This window comes from Podarcis liolepis (assembly GCF_965112155.1).
Source record: "Podarcis liolepis genome assembly, chromosome: 17".
Lineage (NCBI taxonomy): Eukaryota > Metazoa > Chordata > Lepidosauria > Squamata > Lacertidae > Podarcis > Podarcis liolepis.
Genome location: NC_139571.1, coordinates 27,724,241 through 27,744,809, shown reverse-complemented (window position 1 = coordinate 27,744,809; position 20,569 = coordinate 27,724,241). Strand labels below are relative to the sequence as shown.

At 44.3% G+C, this 20,569-nt stretch overlaps 1 protein-coding gene across 1 annotated transcript in view; it reads right to left on the bottom strand.

The window, feature by feature from the left end:
• Positions 1–9,774, bottom strand: part of LOC310696604 (uncharacterized protein) — a 516,855-nt gene extending 507,081 nt beyond the window's left edge. Inside the window, exon 1 of the mRNA XM_083482366.1 lies at positions 9,551–9,774. Coding sequence (XP_083338492.1) covers positions 9,551–9,651 — 101 coding nt within the window. The 5' untranslated portion in view covers positions 9,652–9,774. The remainder of the gene's footprint in view (positions 1–9,550) is intronic.
• Positions 9,775–20,569: the final 10,795 nt, after the last annotated feature.

Here is a 20,569-nt window from a genome sequence, read left to right as displayed (position 1 = left end):
ATTTTGGTTTTTATTAAATATGTCTCTGCCAATACATATAAGAAACACAGTTCATAACCATTATCCTCAGTGGCTTACAACTGTCTTGTTATTATTTTCCTATTGCAAGAGGCTGAAGCTGAAAGAGAGCAGTTTTGCAACAACCCTTCAATGCTGTTCATTGTTACTACACACTCTGCAGTAACTGTAACAATGCACTGTTGTCGTTTTTAATACCACAACCAGGGTTGGCAAATAATGCTTGGAAAGGCCGCAGGGAAAGTTATTCCTTCTCTTGGCCATCTCCTCATAGCACGGCAAATCCCCACATTCTGAAAGTGGCTGTTCTGGATTTACTGGATAAACTACCCTGTTCCCACAAACAAAAGACAGTAAAGGGAATTCTAGTTAAAATTGCCAACTCCATTGCCCCCTCCCAGAACAAACAGTGCTCCATTAACCTTCATGCAGATATATGATGCCGTGCACAACAGACAGTGGGCTGAGTCATGGTCAACATTCTGAAGTGAGCCAGGAGTTGGAAACCATGAGTTAGTCAGAACTGGTCAGAACTGATGAGCAAGGCAGGACCAACCATGGGACAGGATTGAGGGACGAGCCAGGAGCCAGGACCAAGGAGTTAGTCAGGACTGGAGGACAAACCATGAAGCAGAACTGAAGAACAAGAAAGGAGTCAGGACTGAAGAGCAAGTGAGGATCGCGCAGGGCAAACTAGGATGCAGAACCAAAGGCCACCCCAGAATAAAAGGGCACACCAGAACTATCAGGAACAGCTTGTTTCCTCAGGTAAGACCTAGCTTAAAAAAGGAAGCCTTTCATATTTTCCCTACCCAGAATGATTGGGTTGTCACTGAGAAGGCTACTGCCTGTACCTCTGTGTCTCTCCACATGGGACAGCCACATGCAGATCCCAGCAGCTTCTAACAAACTGGAAATTGTAGCAATGGGGTGTGTAACCATGCCTCTTCTTCTCCCATGCCTAACCAGGTAAAAGAGAACAAATTGACCTGCACAGGGATTCCATAATAATACAAATAAGGTCTTTGCACAACTGTGCCCCAATAAGGAGAGCACTCCAAGTGGTTATAATTTCATATACCATAGGAGCCCAAAAAAATCAACAACTTTTGCTTTAAAAAACAACAAGAATCACACACAAAATTGAAAGCCCACAATTAAATCTATGAGGATCTAATTCAAACAGTAAGTTTCAGCTGCCAAAAGATGCGTTAGACCTAGCTCAGCCTAGTTTGATTTCCACTGATAAGTAGCATGCGGATACGGTAAGCGATGATGACTGATTGCTTACATATGGGAAACGGGAATCTTCCATCTGCTATCCTGTGACAGATGCAATTCTTCCTACATGGGAAGTATAACATCAAATGGTCCCTCAAGGAGTTTTAAGTGAACAGAATTGGCAGTGGGGAAGGAATCGTTTCTTTGAGTTTGCTTCAAGTTCCTTCTGTCCTCGTCAGAGTTTCCAGAATGATGAGACAGAATAGTGAAGATTCCAAGAAGGGCTGAGGCCAGACTGGTAGGTAAGTACTATACAACAGTGCAAAAAACTATCACAAGTGACACGTGAGCACCCATTAAACATCACCCATCACTGCAAACTTCTTTTCTGGTAGAACCTAACCCTCTCTGAAATGCTGGATAGCCATTGTAAATCTTTGTAGAGAATACTGAGCTAGATGGAGCAATGACCTGACTCAGCATAAGCCAGTTTTTATGTCCCTCTAACTAATGACTAATAAGTCATTTTATTAACAGCCAATGACCAGTATCAAAACAAAAAAACACCAATTACCGTACAAAATTTAAAAGCTCAAAGCAAAATAAAATAATGTAAAATCACATATACATGAAAAGGTTCTGGGTGGTCATTTATCTGTCAGAAAGGAAATCCTTCTAGCAATGTCATTGGTCGATATATTATACAGTGGTACATCGGGTTAAGAACTTAATTCATTCTGGAGGTCCGTTCTTAACCTGAAACTGTTGAATAAGTATTATCCTTCCTTCACTCACGCTAGTAAATGATGTAGCAGAACAGATTCCCCTCAATATAGCTGAAAGCTAGTTTGCAGATTCATTTGAATCTCTTAGTTAAGATTATTTCCTGGTGTCCTCTTTAATCCCTCCTAAAAGAATAAAGACACAAGAGTAACAACAAGTTTACTCACATTTCAGTTCACGATTTGATCCCTGAAAGGCAGGCTTTTCTTAGTAGTTACACAATAAACTGTGAGTTCATCTCATATGGAGACTGAACTCATGTGTTGCATGGCAGCAAAAGATAAAGCAAGGCAACAGAAAAAAAACTTCAAGAGACTGAGAAAATGGCGGCATGGCTTGGCTCTTTTATGGAAAAATTTCTAGGGAAATAAGGAATGTTGCATTAGACTGTACAAGTGGATTACATCCCACAGATCTTGTGTGCTAAATCATTGTTCGTTGTCTTTTAATTAATGTACTATGGCATAAGTTTTCATTGACCAGTATTTACATGTGTGCAATTTTTTGTGCAGATTTAAAAAACAAAAAGGAATTTTCAGATAAATTCTGAAACAGGATGGTGTGAATTTATGGGTAAAAACACTAGAAAGTGACACAGACCAGAAAACGTGACAGTAACAACAATCAGAAATAGAGAGATTTGCCCTTCCTTTCTTCAGACTTACAAAGCTCAACCATAGAAACTGGTCTGCCAAGTATTTCAGAACCCCCCTCCTCAATGTTTGCCAGTCCGAGCTGGCAGCAAAGTACGGGAAATTAAATTGATGGTGAGCTGCTGCCATACATGGTTTGTGGGTCTATGGTTTGGTGAATTCTACCAGCTGGATTAAGTCTAAGTGCCATGCCTAGTGCACATTATTAAACATTTTGCCACTGGTTATCATTTTGTACTCGGTATGCATGCACAATTTGGAACAGCCGTTTAAGCTACCTGATCTCCACAAACCCTTCTACAAACAATGGCAGCATCTGATAAGTAACTAATCAAAATGTAAATGGCACAAACAGGAACAAGGTGCGATTACCACTCGATCCTAGATACTCTACGGCTAGACACCCTCACAATATTATTAATCAGCCTAACTATGCTAAAGGAAGACCTTCATCTCTGTCATGCAGCCATTCCTGGGACAGATTGTAAGTGCCTTGTAGTTAACAGGCAATCACTCAGCCTGCCCTCGTTCATTAGCTCGGATGCCTGATGAATTACCAAGTGATTTAAGTGGTGAGAAACGCCATAGCTCACTGCTTAAACTTTCTCCTCTCTTAACTCCAGCAACTGTCTCTGAAAATGGCAGCCAGTGTATTAAATGTCTATCCCAGAACTACTTATGCAACAGTTCTCCCTCTCTTTGTCAACAGTAGGAATACAATACAGGTAGTAGGGTACAGAGTAGGGGGTCAAGTTGATTCTGGGCTGATTGTCACTGTCACATTTGTATTCATGTGCAAATACAAAAGAAGGACCTCTTGTCAAATCTGGAGAGCCCCTTTAAAATACTCAGAAATGGAAGTCCTATCCTTTCACATGTTTTCGACCTCCAGGTGCTGGGCTGCAACTCCCATCATCTCTGACGATTGGCTGTGCTGGCTGGGGCTGATGGGACTTGAAGTCCAGCAACTTCTGGAAGGCATCAGGCTAGAGAAGGCTGCTGTTAAAAGACACATGCCAAACCAGTGCTGGCTCCATCAAACATTTAAAACTTCCCAATACAGGGCTGCCTTCAGATGTCTTCTAAAAGTTGTGTAGTTCTTTATCTCCTTGACATCTGATGGGAGGGCATTCCATAGGGTGGGCACCACTGCCGAGAAGGCCCTCTGCCTGGTTCCCTGTAGCTTCACTTCTCGAAGTGAGGGAACCTCCAGAAAACCCTCAGAGGTGGACCTCAGTATCTGGGCAGAACGATGGAAGTGTAGATGTTCCCCCAGGCAGTGCATTTTTTCCCCAGGGGGTACTGAAGGGTATGCAGGACTAGACCTATTTTTGTTGTTGTTAAAAAGTGTGGCACTTACTGTAACTTCATGGTGAGTAAAAGGTAAAGGGACCCTGACCAGTCGTGACCAACTCTGGGGTTGCGGTGCTCATCTCGCTTTATTGGCCAAGGGAGCCAGTGTACAGCTTCCGGGTCATGTGGCCAGCATGACTAAGCCGCTTCTGGCGAACCAGAGCAGTGCACAGAAACACCGTTTATCTTCCTGCCACAGTGGTACCTATTTATCTACTTGCACTTTGACGTGCTTTCGAACTGCTAGGTTGGCAGGAGCAGGGATCGAGCAATGGGAGCTCACCCTGTCGAGGGGATTCGAACTGCCGACCTTCTGATCGGCAAGTCCTAGGCTCTGTGGTTTAACCCACAGCGCTACCCGTGTCCCATTGTCATGGTGAGTACTGGCACCTATATTTCTAGAAAAAAAGCACTGCCTTCAGGTATACAGGTCCAAGGCCGTTTAGGGCTTTAAAGGTCAGCACCAACACTTTGAAGCCATCAGTAGACTCCTTTCTTTCTTACCACCACCATCAATTTAGTCTTCCTTTTCTTATGACCCACTCCCTATGTCCATCCAAAGTAGGAAGCAAGCACATGATCAGGCAGTGACTTGCTTTCTAACCTTCTTCCTGTCGGATGTTGAGAAAGAGACAGTGAAGGGTGTCAATGGGAAGGAGCAACAGCAGTAGTACCAGGGGCGCTTGGTAGTTAGCAGTGGCCCCACTGTTGAGGTAGGGACCTTGGCAGATGCATGACAGTGCCCATCCCTGGTGCTGGCCCTCTGCCAATAATAATACATGTCCATGCCATTTAGATGTGAGAACATAAGCATGCTATTTGAACTCACAGTTCAGTTAGGGTCCAGCCTTAGTTGATACCAAAGGCAGGAAAGTGTATGTTATGATATGAAAGGGTCAGTGTGTGCTACTGCTACACCTGAAGTGTAATTCAACAACATTTGATTGGGAGCCGCCCAGAGTGGCTGGGGAGACTCAGCCGGATGGGCGGGGTATAAATAATAATAATAATAAATAATAAATTATTATTTTCAGTGTGCATAAAAGGTAAAGGTAAAGGGACCCCTGACCATTAGGTCCAGTCGTGGCCGACTCTGGGGTTGCGGCGCTCATCTCGCTTTATTGGCCAAGGGAGCTGGCGTACAGCTTCCGGGTCATGTGGCCAGCATGACTAAGCCAGAGCAGCGCACGGAAATGCCATTTACCTTCCTGCTGGAGCGGTACCTATTTATCTACTTGCACTTTGATGTGCTTTCGAACTGCTAGGTTGGCAGAAGCTGGGACAGAGCGATGGGAGCTCACCCCGTTGTGGGGATTCAAACCACCGACCTTCTGATCAGCAAGTCCTAGGCTCTGTGGTTTAACCCACAGCGCCACCCATGTCCCACCCATGTCCCCACCCATGTTCAGCATGCACGTGCTTCCCCTAAAACCAGGCTTACAAACAGAATGAAAACAAATCTGAAAAAACACATATAATGAAACAGATCAACAAGGAAATATATAAAATAAGATAAAAATAATAGCAGAATCCATTTAGAGCCGGAAGAGATTAACAAGCTTGGGAAAACTAAAAAGGCCTGGCACTGATCTTGATGGTGGTGTGGGAGCTGCTGCATAACTGTAGTGTCACCACCCAAAAAAAGTTATCCCCCCCCCAGTAGCCATCTGCCATACCACCCACAGAAGGGATAAAATAAAAGCAGTTTTGATTTAAAAGCAAAAAGAAAACTACAGCGGGAAAGAGTTAAACCCCCACGTCCCCCACCAACACCTGTGATCTGATTAGATTCAAAGCCCACTGTTCCTATTTAAATGAAAATGAAAAATATCGGAAGAGTTAATCGGGATCTCCAGGGTACTGTGTAGTTTGTCCCTTAGACAGCGGCGTAGCGTGAGTTGTCAGCACCCGGGGCAACGCAAGTAATTTGCGCCCCCTAACCCGGGGCAAGGCAAGTAATTTGCGCCCCCCCAACCCCTAACCTGCGAGTTGCCGCTGGCGCTGCCGCGCAAACAACGCTGCTTGCCCGGAGGAGGATGGAGGCAGAAGCAGCCGCCGCCTGTGGCTGGGCCGAGGGGATGGCGGCGGCGGCAGGGTGCAGAGGCTGCCCGTGCCCGGCCAGGCGTCGGTGGCGGCGTCGGCGCTGCTGCAGCGGCTGCTCCTCCTGCGAGCAGTGAGCGGAGCGCAGCCACAGCGACGGCGGGGGGCGCGCGCGCTAGGGCGCAAGGCTGGCGGTGGCGGCGGGGAGCCCGGCGGAGGAAGGAACTTGTCCCTTCCCTCTGGACTCGCGCCCCCCCAGATGTTGCGCCCGGTGCGGTCGGCACCCCTGGCACCCCCCACGCTACGCCACTGCCCTTAGATGTCTGTAAGCCAGAAGGTGGGATACATATGGCCTGGGGGACGAACTCTGGAGCTTAGGTCATGGACGACACGCCAGCAAGGTGCTGATTCCTTGCTTCTCTAAACCTTCAAATTCTTAAGTAGAATCATAGAATCATAGAATCATAGAGTTGGAAGAGACCACAAGGGCCATCGAGTCCAACCCCCTGCCAAGCAGGAAGCACCATAAGTACATGGGGAATAAAGTCTCCAGGCCAGTTGGATACAGTGGTACCTCTGGTTGCAAATGAGATCTGTTCCAGAAGCCCATTCGCAACATGAAAAGCTTGCAGCCTGAAGCACCGTATCTGCACAGGTGCGCTGTGCGATTTGGTGCTTGTGCACATGCGCGAAGCGCGATTTAGCACTACTGTGCATGCACGAGCGGCGAAACCCGGAAGTAACCCTTTCCGGTACTTCCGGGTTGCCATGGGACGCAACCTGAAAAAACATAACATGAAGCAAACGTAAGATGAGGTATGACTGTACAGTGGTACCTCGGGTTACATAGGCTTCAGATTACATATGCTTCAGGTTACAGACTCCGCTAACCCAGCAATAGTACCTCGGGTTAAGAACTTTGCTTCAGAATGAGAACAGAAATCGCGTGGCTGTGGCGTGGCATCAGCGGGAGGCCCCATTAGCTAAAGTGGTGCTTCAGGTTAAGAATGGACCTCTGGAATGAATTAAGTACATAACCAGAGGTACCACTGCACTCTCTTTTGGAGAATGGGAGAGGAAAAAAATGATTTGGATTTGGTTTAATATTCAGACAGTTGGCCGTTTGAAAGTTTACTGAGCAAGTGGTGGGAGGTGCCAGCTGGGAAACCCCCAAGGAGGCCCCTGAGAAGACAGCTCAGAGCCAGGGACATTGATGAGTGGTCAGAAGGAGAAGAGGGAAGAACAGCAGACTGCAAGGATGAAGGGTCATACACAAGGGAGGTAACAGGGTTTAGTGAGCAGGAAGAGTCTGGAGCAGAGGACAGTTCAGACTCCAAGGCAGAAGAGCGGGTTGGAGAGGTGTGGGACCAAGAGACAGAGAGGCAGGATGCTGCAGAGGCCAGGGAGTCTCGCCCTCTGGCTGTGCTCAGTTCCTTTCCCCCTTCATCTCCTAGGACATGCAGGGAAATGAAGCGGGCTGAATTGAATTCAGTTGTGTGCAGGCACAGTTTGAGACTGCCTGGAAAGGACCTGGGGGAAGAGTAGCATGAATGGGCAATGGGAAGGCAAGGACCTTCAGTCTTCTTGCACCTGCCTCATCAGGGCAAGACCTGTAGAGAAGGCTTGCTGGGCTTGCTGGGACCACTAGGCTGGAATGCTTCTGCTTCAGTTTGAATAAAGAGTTAACTTTACTGACTTCTGGAGCTCTGCTGTTATTAGTTGCTGACTGATGCCTGACCCAAAGCAAGGGAACATGCCACTTCTGCATATTGTACTGACCCAGTACATTCTGATGCAGGAGCAGAGAAATCTGTGGCCCAAGAAATGCTGCTGGACAATACCTCTAAGCATTCCTAACCATTGGCCATGCTGGCTGGGCCAGATGGAAGTTGGGACACCAGCACCACGGACAGCTCCTTTCCATGAAGCATTATACTGCTAGGAACAAACCGTTGTAGTAGTTAACTAGGTTTTATGTAAATGAAAGATTTTCTGGTAATTGCCTCTAAAGTGTCATTTTGTTGCTAAAATTTAGACTGCTTTCCTATTAAAAATACTGAAAGCGACGAGCAAATTAACAACAGAACATAAAAATAATTTAAAAGCAAGTGAAAAGAAATGGAGCAGGAAAAGATCAAACAGTCTTTCTCAGAAGCCCATGTCAACACCCTGGGAAAGATCCAGCCAAAATTAAACAAAGAATTGGAAGGGACCCTGAGGATCATCTAGTCTAACCCCCCTGCAGGAATATGCAGCTGTCCCATGCAAGGATTGAACCTGCAACCTTGGCATTATCAGCAGCATGCTCTAACCAACTGAGCTATCTATGCACAATAAAAGACAATTAAAAAGCCTGGGCGAATAAAAAGGTCATCGCCTATAACGAAAGCATCAGTGCCTTCTGCTGAGAAGCTTTCTTGAAGGGGGAAAGACTGCCTCATTCCATGTGATTCATGGAGAAAACTCTCAAAGCAATTTCCATATAGACATGGGTGTGATATTGCATGCCTCCCCCAAAGCGAATAGCCTTCAAAATAGTGCAGTTTATCTAGATAGCTTTGCAACAGACAGATGTCTACAAAGAGCTAAGCATTATTCATTTAAACTATGCAGATTGAGGCTGTAACAATGTAATGGAAAGAAATAATTCAGAACACACCAAATTAAACTGTTCTTCAAGAATAATTTAAGCTTCCTGTAAATGCTAGCAGCCGTGCTTGCAATTCAAGGCGTGAATGAAGTCTAACATATAATTGCTTAGCACGTGAAAAATTGTACAGCTGATCAAATTCTTTAAACTATGCTCCATATTCTTTAATATAAAGTGCTCCCACCTTCACTTTTTGGATTTGTTAAGAAGCCACCTCCAACTAATCAAATAACTAATCTCCTGCCTAGAGAGAGGTGGATTTATGGTGCGACCATCCTGTTGCTTATTAGTGGATTTGCTTGCATAAAGGAGATGCTGAAAAATGGAACAGGACAGTCCCCAGAGCTCATTTTTGCTCGATGCTGGATTTGTTTATTTACTTACTTACAATAATGTATAGACTGTTAAAGCAAGGAGTTGCCATACATTAAAAATAAGGCAAAATATCAAATATCAAAGATGGTATCTGCAAATCTAAAGGGTTTGATGGTTACCTGAAGATGCAGCAGAGGACAATGGACATTAATGGGCTCCTTTAATGGGCTCCACTGGGGATACTGATGGGCGTATGGTTCATACCGGTTCCCTGCTTCTCTCCTTGCAAGAAAGAGGTGTCCCTCTATATCCATTTGAGATTTTAATCAAGGTTAAGACAAGGAACCATGGTCAGTATTAACAACAGTTAAGTATCAGAGCAAACATAGCGTTGCCTGATTGCCAAAAGTGAACATTATGTAGGCAGTGGGCCAGAGACTGCACTCTTCTTTTTTTAAAAAACAAACAAACCTAAGTACGAGTCAAAAATGGCAATGGTTCTCCTGATGTGACTCACCTGATATTAGAGTCAATTACTGGCCCCAACCTGCTAGGAGAAGACCAATGAATTAGACTGACACTCTCCAACTTGGTCAGATTCCACCCGTCAGTTAGCATTGCTTGTGTTCTCCAACTCTTTCATGCATCCTGGCAGGAAAGGGACCGCTGGCTTTCTAAATGCCTTGCTGAATGCTCAGATACACACAGTGAGTAGCTGTCCAATTGTAATCTTAAGCAGAGCAATGACTCTCCGACTAGTCTCCTCTACTTGAGGGAGAGAGAGGGACAAAAGAGAGGTTTTTCCTTTCTAAAAAGAGATTCTATTAATAATTGAAGTGGGAGTGCAGTGGTTCGTGCAACAGCACCCCTTCTTCATTCTCTCAAGTATGTATTTAAAAGCTCTCTCTGCTGGTTCTCATTAATATCATTCAATCCCATGGATAAACCTTCCTCCACTAACTCCGAGAGGGAGAAAGGGCTGTCCTTCCTCTCACAGGACTCAACTTGCTTTCGTAGTCTAATAACTACATTTGCTGCCAACAACTTACAGTATCTCCCTTCCATGCCACTATTATATATTTATTTATAACCCTGCCTTTTACCGTGGCTGAGACAAGACAGGTGCCAGCAACTCAAGGCAGCTTGCAGATAAAAACAAGAACTGCTAAAAACAGGGGCTCCAAGATAGCACAACGCCCAGCGTTTTGTATTTCTTTCTGTCATAAGAATTAGCACTTGGGGGTTGTTCACTGAAGCAGGAAGGCAGTAGGTTCAAGAAAGAAGTGTGAAGTAGCATTTCATAACTATTAAAGAAAATAAGGTAATGGCCAGTGACTTAGACAGCTTTTTTATTTTTAATGTGATTAGGCAAAATCATGGAGGAGGAGGAGTATCTTCACTCCCAAGGTCCAGCTCTGAGGGACTTCTGGCGGTTCCTTCACTGTGAGAAGTGAAATTACAGGGAATCAGGCAGAGGGCCTTCTCGGTGGTGGCTCCAGCTCTGTGGAACACCCTCCCAGCAGATGTCAAGGAAATAAACAACTATCTGACTTTTAGAAGACATCTGAAGGCAGCCCTGTTTAGGGAAGTTTTTAAATGTTTGAGGTTTTATTGTGTTTTTAATGTTCTGTTGAGAGCTGCCCAGAGTGGCTGGGGAAACCCAGCCAGATGGGCAGGGTATAAATAATAGATCATCATCATCATCTATCAAGGAATATTTTAGGCATGGTAGTTACATGGCATCTTTGACGCATTTTAATTCTGAGTGCCAGAGGAGAGCCATTGCCTTCAAGAGTTCTGCTTGTTCCTTTGAGATTGTTTTATCCACCATTTTAATCTGTTTATTTCCCCACTTCTAATTCTCTTTTTTTGGGGGGGGGCGGGGCTATATCTGTCGTAAAGATTTTCTTTCTTTCTTAAAAAGCAGTATACGTGTATTGCAAAAAAAAAACCCTAATATTTTGCGGTAAGTTTCATCTGATGCGTTCCATTTTGTTAACGTTTAGGACTTGTATAGTTTATAGTTGATAGAAAAATAGATATTGTATATATCTCAATTATCCTCCTAGACTTCAATACCGCCAATATTTCTGCATCTCTAGTTCTTAATTGGGCACTGTTTCTGGCTTGGATTATCGTATCTGACTATGGCTGTAGAAGTAAGCCTTACCTAGAAGTAAACCCTACTGAAGGTTGTTTTTTTTCTCCTTCTGAGAAGATATGCATACAATTGCACTGTATACACAAAAGCAGACCACGTGTTCACAGGCATCTGAAAATAAATAAATTTCTAAATGAAAGTATAACTTTTCAAATTTTTAAAAAATGATTGCTCAAGTGACTGGAATAAAGTTGCCAAATAAGAAAATAATCCAACTTCCCCCTTTATTCAGAACATATTGCAAATTACTTAAGCACATTATTTCACTCTTGCTATATATACAGCTCACTCCAGGAGAGAAGCATTTATGCTGCCCTCATAATTAGCACAACTGCTCTAAATGTAAAAGCAAATTATACACTGGAAGCTCAGAAATGGCCTCTGAAGGTTGGTGGTCACCTATAATTACAGGGGATAAATCAGGCTACAGGGAGGCTAAGGGAAACTTTGGAGGTCTAAGTTCAGATGTTTTAAAAGGGGATTTGGCATTCGAACTTGGTTTTACTCAGCTGACCGAGTTTTCAGAAGCAAAGGCTTTAATGAAGCCAATGTTACTGTCGGTAATTAAGTACAACAAGCTACTGTGCTGCAGGATCGTGTCCAACGTTTTTCACTTCTCAAAGGATCAACAGTGGACATACGTAATTAAGAGACTTCAACCCCATTTGGTTTCATTTAAATCAAATACCTCTGCACAAGTCAAAAATTATCTGCTTAAATCATAATGAACTTTCCCCTTTCCACTTCTATCAAACCTGGCTATGAGCTGGGCATTTGCCAACATGCCCTCTCTAAGATTCTCATTGCCCTGTGTGCATTCTCTCTTCCGTCTTGTCCTTCCTTTTTAGAACAATTTCACGGCCTCTGCTAATAATTGCTTTTCCAACACAACCTTTGGAATAGCGGGGACTATTTAAGGAGGGCAGGGGGTAATCGTCTCCTGTGCTGCCATCCTGAAGCGATTATTCATCAGCAGTACCTATATCTGTGGCCAGCTTTCCAGTTCTACAGACAAAGTCTATTGCAATAAACAAACAAGGCTTCACAGAGACATACATAGTTTGCATAGTGAGCTAACTGTTGATCCACACACACACACATTCATCTCTTTCTGGCCTAGAGACAACCTTCCTAAGAGGACTCAACTCAGGAGCAGCCAGTTCTTCCTGTTTTCCAGCAGAAGCCATTGCACCAAATGCTGACTGGTTGGCCATCAACCATCATTGCCAGGAAGAAAAGTTTCAAAATAAATAAAGAAATAAAGAAATGAAACAGATTGGCTTTTTGGAAAAGGTGCCAAACAACTATTTAATTAGTTAATATGCCGGGCCTAGTGTGTGTGTATGAGGAATTAAAGCCAAAAACTTGCCCAAAATATGGAGACAGGTGGGTGGTGGCGAATGTGTTCTTGATTTGGAGCCAAGTGTGCATTTCAATAGAATGATGCAGGAAAACTATGAAAAAGCCATAACTGGAGGGTGTAGGGCACACCCGTATGTGTCCTAAGGTAGGTAAAAGTAAAGGACCCCTGGGTGGTTAAGTCAAGTCAAAGGCGACTATGGGGTGCAGCGCTCATCTCACTTTTCAGGCCGAGGGAGCCGGCGTTTGTCCATAGACAGCTTTCTGGGTCATGTGGCCAGCATGACTAAACCACTTCTGGTGCAACGGGACATCGTGACAGGCAGAGCACATGGCAGAGCACATGGAAACACAATTTACCTTCCCACTGCAGCGGTACCTATATATCTACAGTGGTACCTTTGGTTGCGAATGGGATCTGTTCCGGAGCCCATTCGCAACATGAAAAGAGCGCAACCCGCAGGTGCGCATCTGTGCACGCGTGGGTTGCAATTCGCCACTTCTGCGCATGTGCGTGATGTCATTTTGTGCTTCTGCGCATGCGCGAGTGGCAAAACCTGGAAGTAACCCTTCTGGGTCGCCGCAGGACGTAACGTGAAAGAACGTAACATGAAGCGGACGTAACATGAGGTATGACTGTACTTGCACTGGTGTGCTTTCAAACTGCTGGGTTGGCAGAAGCTGGAGTATACCAACGGGAGCTCACCCCGTCACGCAGATTCAAACCGCCCACCTTCTAATCAGCAAGCCCAAGAGGCTCAGTGGTTTAGACCAGAGCACCACCCGCATCTCCTAAACCAGGGTTATTGCACAGACAGCCTGAACAACTATGCCAGGTTCCCTACTCTGAAAGATGATGATGCCAGATACAGGGATGTGACAGAGAATGAGGGGCTGGTCCTCACTGTTTCCCTCAATTGATGGTAATCACACAAAGAAGCAAGGCCTGGTTCAGGCAGTCATGAATTATTTCCAGTAGGCCTTACTCTAAATGCTTGTTGATGCCAAAGTCGTTTTAATAAAACCACACTCTGCTGTGGTTTTCCAGGACTCTGGAGACTATTACTCATCTCCTTGTGGTTTGATATTAACACACTGGAAGTCTCCAGTCAAGCACACAGTTGCTGTAGGAAACTGCAGCACTTTCCTTTCATAAACATATAATTGAGAAGAACATATCTATAATCTCATGCTTATTCACTTTGTTCCTTATAGAAAGCACAGGTTTCTCCCTATTGACATTTAAGGATCTTCCTCTGGCTGCTTCACTCCAGGCAGACATCCCCATCAGTATCCTGAGACGTTTCTCTCAGCAGCCATTCTCCCTTATTCACACATACACACAGATAGAACAGAAAGCAGTTAAAAACGACAGTTACTTGAATAACAGTCACAACAGAATGGACTGCCTCTCTCATGTGACTCACAGTCAGCCAATCACATGACAGATACTGCCATGCTAAAAATACACAGCAATTCAACATAAGCAAACATTCCCATTCCAGGAAATTAAACCATTTACCTTAACAGTTCCATGCCCGGGGGTGTTTTTCAAAGTTATCTAGCTGCCATTTGGAACCCCAACTGTGCAGTAGCATTTTTCCCCTGTGGCAACCACACCCAAGTTCATAAAACATGAGGGATTTCATGGATTTCCTTTAAAGCCCCCCAAACCCTAAACAGTTAAGTAAGCAGCACATTTAAGACTGATTTTATTCAGTGTCAGGACCGATACAATTCATCCTGATGCTTCCGATGAAGATGTGCAGATACTGGTTGTAAGCAATGTGAGACAGTTAACAAGGGCACACACATTTTTGTCTAAAGCAGAGTTCTTTCTAGTTGCATTATCTTCAGGTATGGATTTCTCCCTCTTTCGTTCCTAAATTGTTTCACAGGTTCTTTGTAAGCATCACAGCCACCAAGAAAGCCATCAACATTTTAAAAGCACCATAAAAAGGTGCCTCTGTGCATGAAGTACACAGCAGGTGGGCTTCATAAAACTCTTTAACAGAACACTGCAGAAGAATCTCACACAGAAAGCCTGGTAACATCTGCTTTGTAGAAGTGGCAGAAACATAACTGAAGCGAACACATTTCCCTTATATGCGCATGCATCACCCTATGGTTTTGAATTCCCCCTTCTCCCACATTACAAAAATGGTCTTTAAACATTCAAATAATCTATGTAAATTTAGGTGCTTGCCAGTAAAAAGCAAGATTATGAAACTGTTTATGATGGGGGTTGTAGGACTCTTACGGATTCTTACCGACTTTCCCAGGGAATGCTTTCCATTCCTCAGAGGATAAAAAGACAGGAGTAGAGTCAGTCTGTTTTTGGCGTTAGTCAATGGACATTACAATATAAACCACACACATACAATCCAACAGTACTCTTTGGGTGAAAAAATGGGAGTAATCTGTAAGGTCACGGCCCTATGAGTCCTGGAAGACCTGTTCCCTGCTTTGTAGGCCCTTTTCTACCTGGCGTGGCAGGTTGGGGCCCTGACTGACTCCAGCTACAGAAGCTGAGGGGAACTGAACAGACTCTTGGGTTGGGGTATTGTTTAGGGGTTTTTTTGCTGTATGGGCGGGGAAGCATTTTTTTTTGGTATATTTATTTTAGAACTTATTATTTGTGTGGAAATTGTTTAATTTGGTTGTGTACTTTTGGATGATTTACTTATTGTTTATGACTACTTTTGCTTTGCTTGAAATTGTAACTTTTTCATGTTGTAAGCCACCTTGAGTACGGCTTTAACTACGGAAAGGTGACCTACAGATAAAATTATGAATGTAATTTATGTATATATGTATGTATGTAAACTATGTATGCATTATGAGAAATTCACACTAAAATGCTGATGAATGTTTATGAAGGTGATGATGACGATTGTTTGCAAATGGCTGCAGAAATGGGAAGAAGTGAATCTGAGACTGGAAAAATTAGAAACTGAGAGAGGGGGAAATGACTGATCCTTCCACCCCTAGCTGAGAGACACAACCCAGCACCAGATAGTTCAAGGCAGTTCTTCCAGGTTTCCTTCTTTGAGTGCATACATGCTCACCCTTCCAGCTTTTTGAGTCCATGGCTCCCTTGACCAACTACATTATTTCTGTAGCATCCCTGTGGAGCTCAGGAGCCCAGTTATGTCAACCCTTGCCTGCAGAGCCAACATCCTCTCACCCTTTTTCAAGGGCCAGGGAAGAGGATGTCCCCAGCCTTAGTGGCCCAACGGAGACTGGCTAAAGGTGAATGTAAGGCCAGCACCTTACCTTGAAAGGCAACAGTGGCAGCCTGCCTGACCGGCCTCCCACTTGTCTGTCCATTCCCAACAACAAGGGCTGGTGGACTGACTGGCTGGGCTCCCTTGCCTGCTTGCTTGCTTACTCTGAGGCTGCCCCAGCTACTGGCAGCCAGCACTTGCTGGCCATCCCCAGAGGCACCATTCACCTGCGGAGCTTGTAGCCAAGGCTGCTGCAACAAACAGCTGTGTAAGCTTTCGAGAGGCAGAAACATGAGACGATATCAGAGGAGGGAGATAAAGAAAGAGGGACAGAGGCCATTGTTGCTCACAGCACCCCTGACTATCCTTCAAGGCACCCCAGGGTGCCACGGCACACTGGTTGAAAACCACTGCCCTATGAAATACAATCCACCTTATCATCTAGCCAAAGGATAGTAAGTGGCTGGATTGGGCTATAAATCTGGCAGTTGTGTTCTGATCACTGTTAAATTGGATTAGCTAATTAAGCGAAATGCCTCACCAGTCTGTAGTTTCTCGTATTCACAATACAAGAATTTAGACTAGTAATTTTGTGTTCAAACAGTCACTGGGTGATTAGCCCCAATTGTTTGCATTTAAGGGATTTAACTTTCCCCTCCTGATGAAACCACTCTGGCTCTTTGCTGAGCAAAAACACTTACAATTTTGCCTCAGTAAATTGCTTTTATTTGCCTCTAATTAGGATAGCTTATGGGCTGTATTGGTGCACTTAACATAATAAACAATTTTCTTTTTCTCTTTTTTCTTTTAAATCAGCGTTAGCTTCAGGAACACGCATTTAAGCATGGAAATAACTCTTCTCTCTTGAGTGAAAACACTAATAATTGAGAAAGTTGAACAAATTGCCCGCCTAGGTTTTGCTAAATAGCCAGGTATTATCTTTTTACATCAAAGAGAATAGAGTGGTGGAAACGATATAGCCACAGGGCGCGGAGGGAGAAGGAAGAGGAAAGGAGAAAATTGGTCCATTGATCATTTCGTCCAAAGCTATTAGCTGATGAGGTCTGACCTTGATCAACACAGTTCAGCAGCAAGCAATACAAATTCAATTTTCTTATAATCTGAAAACAACTTTTCCTTTTGATACTGTTGGGTGAGGTAGGACACAGGGATGAAGTCAAAAACTGTAAATTAGGACATGTTTACATGGAAATAATTATGCTAAGTTATTTATCATTGGGGTGGCGGGAGAAACACCACCACTCCATTGTGACACCAGAACATAATCATGGGAGCCCTACATCCTGGGGGGGGGGGGACTGCTGCTTGTTTTCAACCTGTGGGCAGAGCCAAATCTGCCTACCTTTCATTGAAGGAATGGGAAAATACACATGGGTCATTCCATGCCAAATCACCTGGTGTCATGTGCTCTCACGGCTCAGATTTTCTTCAATTTTTTTTTAATGTGTAGATACCTATGAGATAACCTCAAAATAAATTGCATTAGCCTAACGTGTGCGTAAATCGAAATTTCCAAAAAATTCTCATGCGCCCAATTTTGGACCCAAAAATCTTAAAAAATTAATTTGAGGTTATCTCATAGGTAAAGGTAAAGGGACCCATGACCATTAGGTCCAGTCGTGGACGACTCTGGGGTCGCAGTGTTCATCTCACTTTACTGGCCGAGGGAGCCGGCATACAGCTTCCAGGTCATGTGGTCAGCATGACTAAGCTGCTTCTGGTGAACCAGAACAGCGCACAGAAATGCCGTTTACCTTCCCGCCAGAGCAGTAACTATTTATCCACTTGCACTGTGTGCTTTCGAACTGCTAGGTTGGCAGGAGCTGGGACTGAATAACGGGAGCTCACCCCGACACGGGGATTTGAACCGCCAACCTTATGATTGGCAAGCCCAAGAGGCTCAGTGGTTTAACCCACAGTGCCACCCGCGTCCCCTATCTCATAGGTATCTACACATACATCTGAGTTGTAAAAGCACAGTTAAGTATTAAAATCAGGTGATTTGGCGTGGAATGACCAATATGTAAGCATAGGAGGAGTTAGCCTGAAGAGTAGTGTCTCAATTCATGCTACTTAGAATTCACTGCACAAGATCTTAGAAGCACATGGGGCCACCACTGAACTTGCAGCCATGGTGGTGACCTCATGAGGTGTGTAGATGTGGGTATTGTAACCTGCATGGTCATGGCAGCTCAAGCAAAGGCCACCACAATTTCACAAATCATGGCAACCACATGGACAACCCTCATATGTAGGTAGGGGTTACATGTCATGTGGGAATAAGAAAAGCTCTGCCAACAAAAACTCCTCCTTCTATACCACTGTTGAAGTTACCTAATCAGGAATATTTTTCACCCTCTCCTTATTGGCTGTGAAGGAATGTTGCTTCATAAATTAGCATTCGTCTATGTCAGCCCTTGCCATTAGACTGAACTGGCATCGTCCAAATTCCAAAGAAAAGTTCATCACCTGAGCGAAACAGATGTACCCAAGTTGTTAAGGGAATAAAGCAATTGCTTTCAATGCAAAGAAACACACCAAATGGCTGTTTGTTTTGTGTCACTGTGAAGGGTCGTCTAACAAGCCAGATAATCTTTGTGTCAGAGACCAGGTTGAGGAGTACAACTCTGATGAGGAATGGTGGGAGCCTACCCTTCCCCCTGCTCATGGCCAGGATCCTGAAACTCCACAGGAGCAGTGGAGTAGTGTTGATTTGGAACAATGGTTTGCTGAGGGGCACAGTTCAGAAGACAATAGTTGGGCAGAACAGGGAGGTGAACAGCAAGAAGAAGAACAGGAAGAGAGTGAGCTAGCAGACTCACTGGAAGATGCGCAGCCTCTCAGTCCCAAGGCTAGGAGATTAGTTAAGGTGGCTTTGCAAAAGGCTCAATGGTTGAGAGATCAGGTGGCTAGGAGACGAGAGGACGGAAGTGACTAGAGGGAAGTGGGCGGAATCTTAATTGGGAGCACCTGCACTCTGAGAATGGTTGCTTGTTCTTTTGCTGCATTCATTAAACATTTCTGTTACTGGTAAGAGACTGCTTTCTCTTTGTACTGCTTATCTACAGCCAAGGGGGAGGAAGCTGAGCCCCCAAAGCCTGACACTTTGCAATGATGAGAAGCAAAGGCATGATACGGGATTGAGACACAGCCTTCTCCTCAACATGCTACTTTCCTGGGTAGGAATATTTCTTCATGGGTCGGAATACAGTCATATGATCCCTTCCCAGAAGTCTGAAGTGACGTAGTCCACAGACGCACAGCTTGACTACCTCAATGAGACATGCCTGTACCTGAATTTCACTTAAGCCCTGCAGAAATAATCCTGAATAGGCCAGAAATAAGCCTCTTTTCATTTCAAGCTCTGATACAGGAGTAAGTTGTGTTCATCCTATAATATCAATGATGACCTTGCCAGTTTTTCTGCCACTGTTTTACTCCAAATCCCTCTGACTACCAAACTATGTTTTCCTTGTCAAGTTCCCATTTACAGTGTGTGCCTAGCTTCCGAATCGCTCCTCTCAGATTCCATCTATTCCCTCCGTTGGCTTGATCCTTCTCCGCAGCAATTTGCATTTTTATCGTCCATGTTGTGTCTGTACGTTGCTGTATTTCAAACTGTGCACTCCATATATTTAGAAGATTCATTAAAATTCAGAGCCTGTGTACGGCACGGCCTCCTTATTAAATAATGAGCACACGGCATGAACAACTCCCACACATTGGCTTCTGCATTTGTCAGAGGCAGCCATGGGGAGCATTAGTAAATTTAATAAAATTGTTATTGCATATTTGCCATCAACTTTTTGTGAGGGAGGAGGTGGGAAAGCCATTCATGTTGTGCTACAAGTGCACGATGAGGATCAAGAACAAGGATCAGGAAATCCACAAGGCCTCACTTAAGGAGACTTTATGAGACCGCTGACTGTAAAATGTCCTCTTGTTTATTATGTTTCCAGTCAGCACACAAGTACTTGTTCTGACTGATGAATGCATAAGTTCTCCAGTACAGTATGCTGAGGTTTTGTGGGAATAATAGTAGTAATAATACATCTTTGAGGGCTTTGGCTACGATTGCTCCAAAGTGAAAAGGGGTGGGTTGTGTTTCTCTCTCTCCAAATGAGGCAATTCTATGGGTTAGAGTGCATAATTAATACAACAGAGTGTCTTTTGCAGACAAAGATGAAACAATGCACGGTAGCATTTAACAGATGTGCCTGAGTTGTTAAGGCACTAAAGCTACTACTTGCAACACCACAGTTAGGTGTTGCTAAGGAACACATGTCAAATAGCTGCCTTTGTTTCACATCCTTGCAAAGGGTTATCTAACAAGCTGGATAACCCTTTGCAAAGATGTGAAACAAAAGCAGCTGCTGGATATATAGGCTTCCTCATCCAGGCAGATCCTAAGCAGGTTAGCACCAAAAATTTAGTGCTCTGAACCCACTCTCTATATTGGCTATACCAGGTCATACCCCTTGTCTACCACAAGCCTTTGAAAGAAATGTGTTAAGGTGGAATCCACAACAGCCCTAGTGGGACAGCACTTTTAGCTCCCACCCCCAATGGTTGGGGATAATAATAATAATAATAATAATAATAATAATAATAATAATAATAATTTATTTGTACCCCACCCATCTGGCTGGGTTTCCCCAGCCACTCTGGGTGGCATCCACAAAGACCAAAAACACACTAAGATATCACACGTTAAAAACGTCCCTGAACAGGGCTGCCTTAAGATGTCTTCTGAATGTCAGGTAGTTGT